Below are 16,340 nucleotides of genomic sequence, written 5' to 3' on the forward strand. Positions count from 1 at the left end.
TGACTCCACTGACATCCCACAGACCAGATCGCTCTTCCGGGTGGGGGGTGGGCAGTGGAGGGGCTGGAGGAGGAAGAGGAGGATGGAGAGAGGAGGGTCTTTCCCTCAGAGGCAGCTCATTAATGAGGCCAGGCCTGGGTTTCTCGAAGAAGACACTAGTCCTGTGAGGTAAGGGACTGTGTCACCCACTCCCTTGTCCCCACACCCCTAAGCGGGGGTTGGAGAGTCTAATCTGAAACCCAAGTTGTCTTCTTTCTTCCAAACCTGCTTTGGCCTGAGTTTCTTGGCTTGAGAAATGCTATCCCCGCCTACTAAGAGATCTGGGCTCAGATTCCCCGTTTTGTACCCCCCCAACCCACCAGCCTCTGGTCTCACCCAGGTGTCCCCAACCCACTCCTCCCTCTTCTCCTCTCCCCTCTTTCCACTCAGGAGGCTGAAGCCAAAGCCCACCTCCTGCCTCCACCTGCTCCTCCTCTCTGGCACCCACCTCTCTAAGTCACAGATCTGAAGGTTCCCCGCAGCAAGTCCAAAGGTGACCTTTTGCAAATGCCCCCGTGCCCTGCTCTTCCCCACCTCCAGGGTCTAACGCCCCAACAAACGCCGGCACCCAAACCTCTTGTGCACATTCCCACCCCCCTCCCTTGCCGGGTATCCTGTCACCTGGAACTATGCTCCCTTGGTATGGCTCCAGTATCTAGCATTCTTCTTGGCGCCCTGAAGGGCAGTTGCAGATGATCAGTATCGTCAACCGCCCCCCTTCCCGTCCCGGCTTGACACCCCCACCCCATGACCCCTCCTCCAGACCTATTTAAGCAGTCACACTAAGGGAGGCAGGGAGAGGCTGGGGGGTCTCCGGCAGGGAAGACAGGCCCAGTCCCTTGCCTGGAGAGACCAGCAGAAAGAGCTCCTGATTGTTTCACGGAGCCTGACTGCTCCCCATGGAATTGTCCTCGGCTCCCCTCTCCCCAGCCGGCTGCCAAGTGCTTGCACTGACCCCTCTTTTCCTGCCTGCCCTCCTAGGAGAAGGCCAGACACAGCCTCAAAGTTGGCTCCCATAGCGGGCCTCCTTTTTTCCCCCTTTCTCAAGACAAATAATTAACTTCAGACTCCCAGATTCCAGGGCAGCCTCTCCCCCACCGCTGCCTGCAGGAATTCCTCTCCAGCCATTGCAGGGAGCCCCCTCTCTCTCCTCTGGGCCCGGGGCCTCAACCTCAGGGCCGCGCCCCCTTGCTGGCTCCTCCACCGACGGGGAGGACCGAGGCCTCCCGAGAGGCGCCCGCACCCCACCCCGAGGGTGGGGGTCGGGAGAGGCAGCCTGGCGCCAGCTCCTTCCCTCAGGCTGGGCTGAGTAAGAAGTGGGGTCCTTCCCGGCCACCCCCAGGCCCTCAGCGCCCCGACTTACCTCCGTCCGTCGCGGAGGCCACGGCCACGCTCGTGAGCTGGAGGACGAGGGGCAGCAGAGCGGCCGGGGGCCCCGCCATGCTCGCTCCGCCTTGCTGTCTGTGGTCTCGGCTCAGCAGGCGCTGGGGGAGGCGGGGTGGGGACACACCAGGCCGCCTCCCACCCAGTCTTTGTTCAGGGAGGGCTTCTGGAGTCTGTCATCCCGCCCGGTGGCGCCTGCCTCCCTGATGGGCACCTCGCGCCCTGGACCCCAGCTCCATCCTGACCCCAGCCCTGTCTCAGAGGTAAGGCGGCGGGAGAGCAGCCCCAGCCCTGCGGGAAGCTGGGACCGTCTCCTGCACGTGATCCCTGGAGGAGACCGGACAATAAACACGGATTTGTCACTCTGGGGCCCTGGGACAGCTGGTTTTCCTGCCCCCTTAGGGTTATTCCATTTGCCCTTGGGTTCCCAGTTCAGCTTTTTTCTTGCTTGCAGGGGAAGAGGATTGGGCTGGGTTCAAAACCCTATTTAGCCAAATCCGTGTGCCCTTGAACAGACCCCTAACTGTACCTCACTTTCCCTGTTTGTAAACTGAGGATTATACTATCTACTTTATAGACTGGCAGTGAGAATATAAAACTAATTTAGGGTAGTGGTTGGCACACGCTAAGTGCTCCGTAAATAACAAATAACAGCCATAGGTGCTGCTCCAGACCTCTGGAATCAAGGGCTCCCGCTTGCGTCCTCCTTTGTCCACCTATACATTTCCTTCCTGGGCTCTACTCCCCACCCCTAGCCACCTCCAGTAAGCCCAGGCTTGGCCCCAAATGCCAAGCCCTCCCTTCCCTTTGCTGGCTGGTCCCTGCCCATTTTCCAGTTCCTAAAGTCAGTCCTAGGGGCGGGGGTGAGCCTGGACTGGGGGCAGGGCTGGGCCCTGGGCTCAGCAGGCAGAGGGGGCCAAAGGGAGGAAGTGAAGAAAGCTGGCCACAAACTCCTCAGTGCAGCTGGGAAGCAGGGGGAGGTGGGGATGGGCCCCTAGCTCACAGGCAAAGGGACACTGAGGGTGGAGCCATGAATCCTGCCAAAGCAGTCTCCCTCCCTGCTGTAAAGGCCAGCAAGTCAGAAGCCACCCTTCCCCCTAGCCCAGGCCGGGACTACAGGTCCTCCCAGCCCACTCCCCATGCGCCTTAAGAGAGGACAGCATCTCTCCCCAGGAATGTGGACCCCTAAAGAGGCCTAAGACATTGGCAGTAGGGGGAGGGGAGGCCGTGAGCCAATGCTGAGAGCCGGCCTCAGCGGGCCTGGAGCTAGGCTCACAGGAGCAGAGGAAAGCTAGGGCCAGCAGGCCAGAAGAGAAACAAGGAAGTAGCAGCTCTGGTCCCATCAAGGTTAAAGAAAGCGGTGCAGGTCCCCTGGGAGACTGGGTGGAGCAGGGGCTAAGCGCAGACCGTGGTGAGAGCTGCTAGACCAAACCCTGGGTCTGATGGGACTTTCTACCGGTGACTCCAGGCAAGTCATTTAACTTTCAGTGGTGAATTTTTCTTAGCTGTGACCAGTAGCTCTAACAACCCCCCCCCCCTCCAATTGACTGTTTTGTGAAGGTTATGTAAATTAATGGCTGGAAAGAGGGCTCGGTACATTCTTTATCTGCAACAGAAGGTAAAGAAGCTTCTGGAAAACCCAATCCATGACATAAAAGCCCAGGGCCCCGAGGAAAGGGCATCCGGAGAGTCGTTTGAGTTCCACCACGAGTGATTACTGTGAGCCTCTTTTGTGCCGGGCATCAAGCCAGATACAGGGATGTGGCAGTAAACAAAACATGGTCCTTGGTGGAATGCCCCATGCAGGTCAAGAGAAGGGGAAATGGGGTTCCTGGCAGAGGAGGAGTGTGAGCACGGGATCATAGGTGTCGGGCTTGGAATACAGGACTCACGTTTCTCTGCCAGACGCAGCTGTCCCGATCCCAAACCCAGCCCTTCCCTTAGAAGAGGACATTCTGGCCAGAGAAAGAAGGAAAGACTCGGGCTTGAGCCTTTACTTGGCAAGATGGCCCCACAGACAGAGTGGTGTGTGGGAGCCGGGGGGGACGGGCGGGCACAGGAGCACATTTTGCTACGTAGGGCAGCTGAAGTTCTGAGGTCAACTTCTGCTCCGCACCCGCTGTCTGTGCTGGTGGTTCTCCATTTCTCCCTCCTCCCATTCATTCTCCTCCCTCTCTGCCCCTACAGACGCATCCCCCTGGCCGCCTCTGGGGGCAGCCAATGAGAGGCACAGGCGAGGCCTAGAAGGCAGGAGAGGAGAGTGGCTAGGGGTATTTCTTCCCTCCTCCTGCTCACTTGGCTCCCGTGATGACGCTATTCCTTCCCCTTGTCCTCTCAGCCCAGGAGTGGTGATGGCTTCCCACCCTTGCTAGTCCCTGGTCTTCAACATCCCTTGTTGATTCTCTTACCGCCGAGTCTGCAGGTCGATGTGTGTGTGCGCCTGACGTATGCACGGTGCCCGGCCCACAGAAGACCCCAACATAAGTTGCCTCCCGCTCCTTACCTGCTTCAGGTTGCACTGCCAATAGCAGCAGGTTGGTTTTCTCTCTGGATTTGCTGGCTGGGAGCAAAAGGCAGTTGTGAGGAGGGAGAGACAGAAAGGATTAGTAAATGATTAATTTCTTGTACTTCACTTGTTATCTTTCAGACCGTACCGGTTGTGACAAACGAAATGAGATACTACAAAGGTATAAAAACAAAGCTTATCGTTTACATCTGCCCCAGGCCCTTCCCTTGCCTATGTACTGCCACCCCCAGGTGACCAAGGGTGACACGGGTATGCTCTTCCACACCCTTCACCTGGCTCACACGACCATATGCAAGCATGTGTGGACCATGCGGTTTCGTTTAGAGATGGCATTTTGCAACAGACTGTGCAGGATCCCAGCCCCCATCCCCCCACCCCCACAACCCTTGTCAACTTGCCCCTGAGTCCACAATCTCAGCAGCTCCTCTCTCAGCCTCCCGATTCCCCCAGGACCCTCCCTCCCCACTCACAACATCATGTCCACCCCAGGCGAAGGCTACCCCTGGCTGACCAGCTGAGCTGCTACAGCAGGTGGGGGCTGTGTTGTTGATCAGAGATCTGAGATTTGAATTTCACAACTGTATCCCACAGCCTGGCTACCCCTCCCCCAAATTCAGAGTAGGTAGCCCACCGGTCCCCCTCCGGGAAGGTCATCCTTTGCCTGTCCTTAAAATGCCCGCCAAGGTCCACCTCACGATGTTCCAGGCTCTGTGCCAAGCTGCGGCACAACTGCTCAGTACGAAATACCAGTCCCCACACTTGACCGACACTGCACAGATTAATATTCACAGCTGGAACCGAATACTTCCTTGTTGGATTGAACCTGCTGGGATTTTAGGAGTGTGTGTACATTTTTTGATTTGATTTTGGCATAGAGAGACTGATGCAATCAGATCGCGTATCTGAATCCTGCAGCAGAGCAAGGACCTGGGGGGAAGTGGGGGCGGGGAGGTTTCCAGGAGCCCATACAGGGACCTCCAAGCCTGGAGGTTCTCCAGCCTGGAGGGGAGCTTGCCAGTCATTCTTGTGCTTATTCCAACCTAGGGTGTCTTCAATCTCTTTTGTGACTTTCATTTCTCAAGCTAAGAAGTTGGGGGAAGAGGAGACAAGATACATACATGTAGCTTCCTGCTGGCAGTTCCCTCTTCTTCCCACCCATTTCTCTTCCTGCTATCCTTAATGGCTCCAACAGGCAAGGAAACGGGGGCTTGGAGAGTTTAAGCAGCCTAGGCAAGCTCACTCAGCTGGAGAGCGGGGGACTGGCGCTCCACCAGAGCTCTGACGCCTAACCGCTATGGAGATGTTGTTGATCTTCACCCACCACCCATGACTCCTGCACACGGGGAACTTCCGCTTCTCCTCGGTTCTCCCACAGCACTGGGAATGCATGCAGTTACAAGATTTATGCGTGCAAAATTTACAAGATTTATGCTCCCTTGCACAATGGGCTGGGAGCGGCCCTCCAGCAGGTCCGCTTTGCCAGCTCCGCCCCTTTCTGCTTTAATCCCAGGGTATGGCCATGGGGGTTGCTTGGCAGGTACCGGTGGATGGGCACACACAGGGGTCTCTCTTCCCACTGCCTCAACCCCATTATAAAATCCAAAGATTGGGTTGGGGTTACTGAGTCTCAGAAGTTCCTTTGGCCCCTATTCCTGCGATCCTGGGTCAGGGCCCCAGACTTCAGATCCCAAACAGAGGCAAAGGCTATCATTGACAGCCTGCATCAGAACTGACCCAACTCAATTTGTGGCTCTGAGGAGCCAGATGGAGGCTGGTCAGTAAGGGACATTGCCTACACTTGCCCAAGGCCCTCTGCTTTGGATTAGCTCAGCACCCCTCTCTGGACTCCCTTGGCAGTCAGGGTCCACACTTGCCTTCCCACATAGGCTGGCCACTGGAGTTTGGGCCAAGACTGGTCAAGGGGGTTCTTCTGGTCAAGCAACTGGTCTCACCCAGCACCATAGCCCCACCCCACAGTTTTAGAGAAAAACAAGGGCTAGAATAGGGACTGAGGGAAAGGAATAGCAGCTCTTCCTTCCAGGTAATATGAAGAGAGGGATCAGATGACAAGGAGGAGAGGCCAGCAGATCAAAACCACAGCTGGACTACCACGAGGCACCAGATGTCCTAATACCCACAAATAACCTCAGGTTCCCTTTTTATGGTTTTTGTTTTGGTAACGGCTTTATTGAAATATAATTCACATACCATAAATCCACCTGTTAAAAGAGCACAGTTCAGAGCCCACAAGATGGCGGCAGCGTGACCTTCTGGGGCTGCTGGGCATGAGCTGTGTGGAGGCTCCAGGTGTTTCGGGGTGCGATCCTGGCCCACCAGGGAGAAGGTTACACACATCCGTCATGTTTATGATAATAAAGGCTAGGAAAATTCGATTTGTAGGTCACCAGAAAGAGGCGAATGAAAACTTTGCCATTGATTTGATAGCTGAGCAGCCCATGAGTGAAGTTGAAAGTCATGTGATCGCATGTGACAGCAGCAGCGGGGGCGGGGAAGGGGGCACCCGAAAGTGTATATAAAGCTGAACAAAGAAACTAAAAACTGGGACGTGTGGCTGAGGTGGACTGCAGCTGCGACAGCACGGTCACTAAAGCCAGCCCTGCACCTCGTCCAGTCTGCGCACGCGGGCTTCCCAGAGCACTGCTGGTGCCCAATAAAGGATGTTGTTATGGGGGGGGGGGGGCGGGGAGAAGTATACAGTTCAGTAATTGGGTATAGTCACACGGCTGTGAATATACTAAACTATCACCACAATCAACTGTTAGAACATTTCGTCACCCCCAAGGAATCCCTGTACCCTTTGCAGTCACCCCCTATTTCCTACCACAACCCATTCCCCAGCCCCAGGCAACCAACCACTCATTTTCACTTCTGTACGGATTCATGTGCCTATTCTGGACATTTCATCTGAGTAAATTTTACAACATGTGGTCCTTTGTGTCCCACTTCTTTCACTTAGCTTATTTTCAAGGATCTTCTGTGTTGTGGCATGTATCAGTACCTTGTTCCTTTCTACTGCCGAATAACATTCCAGTTTTTATTTTTTTTATTCCATATTTTATTTATTCACTCATCAGTTGATAAGCATTTGGATTGTTTCCACTTTGGGGCTATTATGAATATTCACGTGCAAGTTTTTTTGTGGATTTATGCATCAACGTCTCTTGGGTGTCTGCCAGGTGGGATCGCTGCATCGTGTGGTAACTCTATCTTTAACCTTTTCAGGAAGTGCCAAATTGGTTTCCTAAGTGGCCGTACCACTTTACATTCCCACCGGCAGTATATGAGGGTTCCGATTTCTCCACATTCTCTACAACACTCATTATTGTCTGACTTTTTTTTTTTTTAATATCCATCCTCGTGGCTGTAAAGTGGTATCCCAGTGTGGTTTCGATTTGCATTTCCCTAATGACTCATGATGTTGACATCTTTACATGTGCTGATTAGTCATTTATATAACTTCTCTGGAGGAATGTCTATTCAAATCCTTTCCCCAAGTTTAACTGAGTTGTCTTTTTGTTTATTCAGTGTAAGAGTTCTTTGTATATTACAAAGAACAAAGATTTGTAAGTTACAAATCACTTACCAGGTATATGGCTAACCCCTGTTTTCTTCCATTCTTTACTTTTTTTACTGTGTCCTTTGCAGCACAAAAGCTTTTAATTTTGATGAAGTTGAAGTTCAATTTATCTGTTTTTTTTTTCTTTTGTTGCTTTACTTCAAGTGTCATATGTAGAGAACCATCACCTAATCCAAAGTTAGGAAAATTTATTCCTATATTTTCTTATGGTATTAGCTCTTACATATAGGTCTTTGATCCATTTTGAGTTAATTTTTGTATGTGCTGTGAACTATAGCTCTTTTGTTAGGTGCATATCTGTTTCCAATTGTCACCACTTAGATAATTAAACTTCTATCACGATAAAATGTCCCTCTTTATCTTTAGTAACTTCCTTTGTTTTAAAATCTATTGGGTCTGGGGGTGCCTGGGTAGCTCAGCAGGTTAAGCATCCAACTCTTGAGTTCGGCTCAGGTCATGATCTCACAGTTCATGAGTTCATGCCCTGCATCCAGCTCTGTGCTGGAAGCATGGACCCTGCATGGGATTCTTTCTCTCCCTCTCTCCCTGCCTCTCCCCGGCTTGCTCTCTCTCTCTCTCTCCCTCCCTCTCTCTCAAAATAAATAAATAAACATTAAAAATTAAAAAAAAAACAAAACAAAAAACGGGGCACCTGGGTGGCTCAGTCGGTTAAGCAACCAATTTTGGCTCAGGTCATGATCTCACGGTTCGTGAGTTCAAGCCCCGCGTCGGGCTCTGTGCTGACAGCTTGGAGCCTGGAGCCTGCTTTGGATTCTGTGTCTTCGCTCTCTCTCTGCCCCTCTTCCGCTCATGCTCTCTCTCTGTCTCTCAAAAACTGAATAAATGTTAAAAAAATTTTAAATAAAATAAAAAAATTAAAAAAAAAAACCCAGATACAAATAGATGTAAAGTAAAAGGACAGAAAAAGCTATATCATGCAAATAGCAACCATGAGAAAACTTGAGAGGCTATACTAATATCAGACCCAGTCAATTTTTTTAAGGTTTAAAGCAGAAAGTTTATGTTTAATATATACAGTAAATGTGAATTTAAATTAACCATTAGATTTCTAACATATACCATCATCATAATACTTTTTAAATTGAAACACAGTATTGTATTAGTTTCAGGTGCCCAACATAGTGATTCCATATTTATATACATTACAGGATGGTCACCACCAAGTCTAGCTGCCATCTATCACATACAAAGTTGTGGGGTGCCTGGGTGGCTCAGTCAGTTAAGCATGCGACTTCAACTCAGGTCACTATCTTGCGGTCTGTGAGTTCAAGCCCTGCGTTGGTCTCTGGGCTGATGGCTCAGAGCCTGGAGCCTGCTTTGCATTCTGTGTCTCCCCTCTCTCTCTGCCCCTCCCCCGTTCACGCTCTGTCTCTCTCTCTCTCTCAAAAATAAATAAATGTTAAAAAAAAAATTCAAAGTTGTTACAACATTATTGACTATATTCCCCTGTGCTATACTAGACCCGATAGATTTTTTTTTTAATTTTTAAAAATGTTTATGCATTTTGAGAGAGAGAGAAAAAGAGGGAGAGAGAGAGGGCACTCATATCTTTAAATCTAAAATCTGTCTCCTATAGATAGCATATTGTCGGATATTGGTGTCGGATCTGATGATCTCTGCCTTTTAATTGGATTCTTTAATCCGTTCACATTATTGATAGTTGTATTTGCCATCTTGCTAGTTTTCTAAATATCTCATGTCTTTTTTGTTCCTCTATTTCTCCCAGACTGCCTTCTTTTACAATGTGAGTATTTTCTAATATAAGATTTAAATTATTCCTAAATGATTTTTTTTATACCTATTTATTTAGTAGTTTTCTTAGTGGTTGCTCTAGGCTAACTGTGGACAGCTTACTATACTGTCTTCCTGTCCCATCCAGGTAAGATGTCCCCAGGGAAGGTCCTGGGCCGAGTGTGTGGGCAGGAAAGCTGCCTGAGCAAGAATGGCCTTGGAAAAGGGATGCCACCGAGAAGGACTGAGGCATTGAGATGGCCACATGGTGGCCCCAGTGAGCGATACGGAGGATGCAGCTTTGATGGAGCATTTGGGGGGCTGCATGGCCCTAGGCATCACCTCGGATTTCCTGAGTCAGATGTTCAGGTCCAGGAAAGCAAGTGTCCTAAGGTCTGGGAGCAGCTCATTGGTAGCCCTGGGGTCAGGCTCCCCTGGCAACTGCCCCTGCTGCTCCTTCCTACACCTTAAGTACTTCTCGGTATAACCCCTGAGCTCGTCCACATTCCCTTCTGCCCCCAGAGACAAACAGGCTGTGGGGGCAGGGCTCAGTGGCAATGGTAGCTACCCTCTGCCCTTTCCCTAGAGTATCCTAAAATTCGAAGCCTGAGCTAAGCTGGGCTGGAGGGTAGGCAAAACATGGAGTGGGGGTATTTGAACATGAGGAAGCTTGGAGGGGGACAGTCGCAGAAGGCTTCCGCCTATCTCATTCAACCAGCGGCCCTGCTAAGAAAGCAAACGGTCTCTATTGGAACCCCACAGTGGGTCTGGAATCTGGATCAGTGCATCAGTGCATCTGGATCAGTGGGTCAGTGCATCTGGGAATCTTTGGGAACAGACCTGGGAGCAGGGAACGGGTGGAGCACAGGACAAGGTGAAGACCGGGGTCACTCACACACCAGGGATCAGTTCACTCACTGGGGATAGGGCCCCGTACTACTCACTCAGACTTCTATGAAGGCCGCGACTGAAGACTGGGTCGGGGCAAGGCTGAAGCATAATGAGGGGTACTCTGCCCTTGAACCCTCACCCCAGGCCCCTGACCCTCATCCCAAGTGATGCTCAGTCCCATGATTTGCTGCCTTCCAAGCTCCAGTCCAAGGTAGAAGTGGGGGATATGATGTCTGAGGACCCCCAAGAGAGACCTCTCCGAAGAGGTCTCTGCCTTACGCCTCTCACCCTCCCATCCTGACCCGCACCCCAACCCCAGTGCTGGTTCTTGGACTCCAGAAACTGAGCCTTCATGAGGTTTTCCCCATGAGATTTGGGGCTCCGCACCTCTCTGCCTCTGCACCCTCGGACTCACAATAGCCTTCGCTAAACACCCAGCCTAATTGAAAGAGGTACAGGGTGCGGGAGGGGTGGTTTGCAACCTGACAAAGTATCTAGGTCAGACAATGCACATGTGCAAGTGTTCACGCGCCCAGCACAATGCCAGGCCCCTCCTGGCACCGCCAGCCGCGGAAGGGAAAGCCTCCCCCTCCCCATCAATCGCCACCATCCCTACCTCCCAGGGCACTCTGAGAACATTCGAGGTCCCGAGGCCAAGCTCTGCTCCTCCCACCAGGAGGCTTGCGCTGGGGAGCTGGTGCTACTCTGCAGATGTGCACACTATACTAATCGGGGTGACAGGTCCCTCGGTCTCCAGTCTCCACCCTGCTGTCCCTCACCTCCCCTGCCCTGCAGCATCAACACCCAACTGAACCCAGCCCTGAGTGGCCCAGATGGAGAAGGTGGGGCCTTGGTGAGGGGTGGGGGTGGAGCTAGGGGGTGGGCAGCCCCTGAGTGTGTTTCCAGTGAGAGGGAGGAGAAGCAAGGCCTCTCGGGCAGGGCAGGGCAGGGCCACACAGGCTCCCCAGTGCCTGATGGCACCCCCACCCCTGCCTTGGCCTCTGCTTCTCCAGCTCAGGGTCCTTTGCAGGGCCTCGAAGTGGGTACTTAGGAAACAGTCCTTAAAGGCCTAGAAGGGTGGAAATCCTGGGGGAAATAATCCACCTTGTTCTTAGTGCCAGCACGAGCCAGCCTCTTCCCATTATATCCGTCACTCATCCATCCTCAAATTCGTCATTCATTCATTCATTCGTTCGTTCATTCAGGAACTCCCAGCCTGGAAGAGCAGCTGGGAGGCTTGGTTGCCCCTGGGGGAGAAGCCTGAGGTAACCTTGGGCCCTAGGGCATATCCCCCAACACCCCCCCCATCAGATTCCTCCCTTTCTCTCTGCTTGCCACCCCTCCCCCCATCCATCCTCTGCTTTCTTCTGCCTCACTCCACGCCCCAAGGAGTCTGGCCTCCTCAGTCCGCATGCCCCTGGCTCTCTTGGTCTCTGGATTCCAGGTGGCTTTGGCTAAGGGGAGGCATTGGCAAGAGATAGGGGGACAGGGATACAGAACAGACAGTGCCGTCGCCTTGCTGTGGCAGGTCCTGGAGGTTGTCCCTCAGAGGGTAGTAATGGTTCCCGATGATGCGAAGCCCTGGGTGCCTGGACATTCCCCACTGGCTTTCGTAACCCTGTTTAACACTTCTGCGAACTTGCCTCCATTTAACGCCACCTGTGTCCTGCCAGGGCCCCAACTTGTCCGCCTGTCACCTGCAGCCACCCATACTGAGGGTGGGCCCTTTGTCTGAGCCCCTGGGACAGTCAGGGAGCTTGACAGAAGTCAGCCTCCAGAGAGCTGGGAGGAAGTCAGGGAGGCACAGCAGGGCCCTGACAAGCCAGGCTGGAGGGAGGGAGACACAAAGGGTAGGGACAAGGTGCCACTCCTGCCTTTCTGTGAAGGATGTATTCCTTTTCTTTGCTTCTCTTTGTTTAATTACTTAGAAATTTTATTTTAGGTTTATTTAAAGAGTTCTCTAAGACATATTTATCATATTTGGGTCTTTTGCTTGCATAAAAAGGAAACTACAAACTAAATTTGTTAAGCTATTCCTAAAACTTCTTGACATTCAGAATTTGGCTCTTCTTTTTTTTTAATTACTTACTTAATTCACGTAATCTGCCCCCACAGCCAACGTGGGGCTCGAACTCACAACCCCAAGATCAAGTTTCACACGCTTCTCCTGAGCCAGCCAGGCGCCCATAGAATTTGGCCCTTCTGAATCACTTTTTAAAGTTTTGTCATTTCCATACAATAAAACTCATTCTTTTTAGTGTACCCACTAATTTTAGTCTTCCCACCGCTTCGTGCTGCTCCTTTGTGGTCAGCCCCATCCCTGCACCCCCAACCCCTGGTCTGTTCTCTGATCCTACAATTTCTCATGGGCTTGCCCCTGAGGAAGAGAGCGTGAGGCAGCTGGGCAGTAGGCAGCCTCCCTCAGGGGCTGTGGTCATTCTCTGAACACCCGGGCCACCTTTCTACACAGACAACACCCTGGGGCCTGGGCACGGGAAGGAGGCCCCCAGCTGCCAACACCCTCCACCCCCCCCCCCCACTTGTGTCGGGCCCGGTGGAGGGGAAGAGTTGGAGTCATGTCTAGGGGGTGCAGCTCCCCAGGGAGCTCTGGGTGGCCAGGGTGGACTGATCTGCATGCCTCCCTGGCTCTGACTGCCCTGGGGACTCAGCAAGGACAGGTGGTCGTAGGGAGGCAGCTACCCAGAACCAACAGAACACAGGACATGCCCTACCCAGCAGCTACTGCTACATTTATATCATTATCATTTCTTCTAGTCTGTGTCAGTCACCGGGCTAGACCTCATCGTCACCCTTGAACAGCAGCACTTTGTTGTTGACGGGACAATATTGACCCTATTTTTCAAATGAGGACACTGAAGGCTAGAGAGGGTGAATACCTCTCCAGGCCATCCAGTTAGGACCTGAACCCCGGTGTATCTGACTCCGGCATGATCAGACGTCACTTATGGTTTAGTGTGGTTCAAATCCCAGACTAGTTGCCGTGTGCCTTTGGGTGAACCACCTAACCTTGCTGAACTTCAGGGTCTTCGTCTGTAAAATGAATGCGATACATTCTCCTGGCTTCTACGGTTGCCGTGAAAATCAAATGTGACCCCAGTGTTTGGTGCAAAGTAGGTTACATGTTAAATATTGGTAGGGGGTGCATTATTTCCCCTCAAATCCGTACGTTAAAGTCCTAACTCAGATCCTCAGAATGTGGCCTTATTTGTACATAGGATCGTGGCAGATGTAATTATTTAGGTTAAGATGAAGTCATTAGGGTGGGCCCTAATCCATTATGACTAACATCCTCATGAAAAGGGAAATTTGGACACAGGACACAGAGATATGACATGGGGAAAGGCACCATGTGAAGATTGAGGCAGAGATCGGGCCGGTGCTTCTATCAGCCGAGGATGATACTAAGACTACAAAGAAGTACATAGATTAACTTGTCCAAGTTCATGGGGTTAGCAAGTCTCTCAGCTTGCCTCTTTGTAAAGGGAGATACTAATAATGCCCACTTCATGTTGGCTGCTCATGGCAATTAAATGCAGTAATAACATGAAACGTGCTTAGTAGCGTGTAGCATGTATTAAGGACTCATTAGGATCGTCTGGTTGTAGCTGCTCCTCAGGTCAGCCCAGCATGGGGCCTGCCCCCTCCACACCACATGCATTTCCAACACCGCCTTGACCCAGCATTCCCCCCTCCCTGGTGCTGCAGTGGGGCGGGCGGTGACCGCTCCTGGCTCTTCTCCAAGGCCTGGGATAGGCTGTTCCTCTGCAAGGGGCCTGCGCCCTACCGTCTCTCCCCTGAACCCCGGGCCCCGAACCACAGTGAGGATGCAGGATTGAGCGCTTGCTCTCTGGATGGCCAAGTCCCAGGTGGGACCCAGGAGCCCTGGGATCACTGTCCCCCTGCCCAGTTCTTCTGGACGCTCTGTGACCTGCTACTTGCAAAGCCAAGCCTTTGCAGTGTGTTGGGGGGTGGGGGGTGGGCATGATAAAGAAGCCCCTGGGAGCTCTTTCCTGCTTGAGCAGGTAGCTCATTCTTCCTGTCTCCGTGATGGGCCCCGGATAACTGTCAAGTCATGTCAGTCCCCCTGCAGATCTGGAAGCACTGCCCCAGCAAAGAAGAAGGAGGATAGGCTGAGAGAAACAGGACATACGTGGCCTTCCAGACTGGCACAGATCAGTGGAGACTCCTGAATCCCACATGCCCACCAGCATCCATGTGGCTGCTGTCGGCCTGGCATGGGGACTTGGGCGGGCATCAGAGTTCCAGTTGGCTCCTGGCTTGGAGACCTGTGAAACAATGAGGTTCCAGAACACTGGCCTGGTAAGAACCACCGCCGGACTCCCCTTCAGAGAGGCCTGACAGCCCCCTCTTCTCTGGGACCCAAGAGAGCAGGGTAGGCCTGTCCTAGGAGCCTCTCAGGGTCCTTTAGCCCCTAGAACTTTGTGCTTTCTTGACTTTTCACTGCTGGCATCCGAAGCTACCAGAGCAGTAATCTGGGGACACCCCAACCCAGCACCCCCCCCAGAGGCCTGACCCCCAGGAAATAGTCCAGAAGTGTCTGCTTGGCAGGAATCAAGCACCTGTTCCCACAGTTCTGTTTGGCTCCCACCAGCCCCCAAGAGCTCCAACTCCTCCCCCCACCTCTAGTGGGAGGTGCTCAACCCACACCCCCCCACCCAGCCTGCCTTGTAGAAGGCCAAAGAGGGGCAGCGGACATCTCCCTTCCGCGACGAAGTGTTGACAGCCCCATCCCATGACCTGCTTCAGCTGCTCCAGGCCAGAGAGCACCTCTTCCGGAGTCCCAGAGCCAACCCTAGTCCTCTGTCATCTGCCTACCACCCTGAGGGCTAGATGTGAGTTGGGAGCACCCCTATGCCTTTGGGCTGACCCTGACATCCTAGACAGAATTGACTCCCTCCCTCACTTCTCACCTCAGACTGACACCAGTCCTGCCCCAGGCAGGGGGCAGGCAGTCCCATGCACTGACTGGTTCTAAGCTGCAGGGACTCGAGATGGGTCTGGCTGATAAACCCACTGCAGCCTGTGACCACAGAGTCCCCTACCTGCCAACCAATGATGGGTGGACCTCATGGACCTGGATGGGACCCCTCTCCCTGGTGGGGACATATAAAGAGTCTAGGCTCCAGTCAGGTCTTTTGGGGGACAAGAGAGAACACCAAGGTCCACAGCTGGATCCTATGAGGCCAAGTGGCCTCTGTCCCCATAAAGCAACTATTTGCACTGCAGAAGCCTAGAAGGTTTCCTCCTCTTTCTTTTCCTTCTTGTCCAGGTGCCTCATGCTCTACCAACAGGCAGGAAGGACGGGAGCCCTGATCTCTTCTGTGACAGAGCCCAGCAGTGGGGACGGAAGTGGTTTGAGTGAAATGCTGAGCTCAGCAGATTTTAAGAGTGCTAGAATCAGCACCCGTGCTGCAGTGGGGGCGGGGGTGGGGGTATCAGGATGTCTGGGTGGGGCATTCTGGCGTCTAGAAGGATACGAGTGGGGGAGGGGTCAGCAGAAGAACCAGTGACAAATGCACTGAGACGCAGGGCAGTACCAAGGAGGGGGGACGACAGGAAGGCTCTGAGCTGAGCTAGGAGAGTCTCCACCATCTTTCTTTAAAGAGCTGATGAGACCTCCTGGCACTAATGAAATCCCAGGCAGGATCTGAGAGTCTAAGTGAGAGAGATGCTGAGACTGGAGTTTCTGAGGCGTTCCCAGGAGTACCAGGGCCTGCTTGAGCTGTGGAACCAAGGTCCAGAGCAGAATCCATGGGAAAGGCGTGGAAGCCAGGCTACAGGGGGTCAGGGTGAGGAAAGGTGCTGACCACGAAGGAAAAGGGAAGTAACATTTGTTCTTAAAAGGGCCAAGGGAGCAGAGAGCTGGGGCCTGGGATGATGGATGCAGGAGACAGCGCGGGCGTCTTAGGCCTCAGGCCATGTGAAGAGGTAAAGAGAGCTGCAAATTGGGAGACGAGGGGACATGAGGTCTAGAGACGTGCATGTGACTGTGCTGGCCAAGTGGGGGACTTCCAGGTCATGCCCCAGAAAGCTCTGAGGAGGTGGCAGTTGGTAAGAAATGGAGAAGAAGGGGCGCCTGGGTGGCTCAGTCGGTTGAGCGGCCGACTT

At 52.8% G+C, this 16,340-nt stretch overlaps 1 protein-coding gene across 6 annotated transcripts in view; it reads right to left on the reverse strand.

Moving 5' to 3' along the window:
* The window catches only part of KCP (kielin cysteine rich BMP regulator), a 39,565-nt gene extending 25,072 nt beyond the window's left edge, over positions 1 to 14,493 (reverse strand). For 2 of the 6 annotated variants that reach the window (XM_053897947.1, XM_053897946.1), the window contains exons 1-4: positions 14,362 to 14,488; positions 6,158 to 6,274; positions 3,831 to 3,982; positions 1,403 to 1,749 (exon numbers count right to left, since the gene is read on the reverse strand). In XM_053897947.1, the coding sequence (XP_053753922.1) occupies positions 1,403 to 1,481 (79 nt within the window). In that variant the 5' untranslated portion in view covers positions 1,482 to 1,749; positions 3,831 to 3,982; positions 6,158 to 6,274; positions 14,362 to 14,488. Of the gene's footprint in view, positions 1 to 1,402; positions 1,750 to 3,830; positions 3,983 to 6,157; positions 6,275 to 14,361 lie in introns of all 6 variants that reach the window. The other 4 variants (XM_053897950.1, XM_053897949.1, XM_053897948.1 and 1 more) reach the window with 3 other exon arrangements.
* Between the last annotated feature and the right edge of the window lie 1,847 nt (positions 14,494 to 16,340).

This window comes from Panthera pardus, unplaced genomic scaffold (genome assembly GCF_024362965.1).
Source record: "Panthera pardus isolate Hobbes unplaced genomic scaffold, ASM2436296v1 HiC_scaffold_8, whole genome shotgun sequence".
NCBI lineage: Eukaryota > Metazoa > Chordata > Mammalia > Carnivora > Felidae > Panthera > Panthera pardus.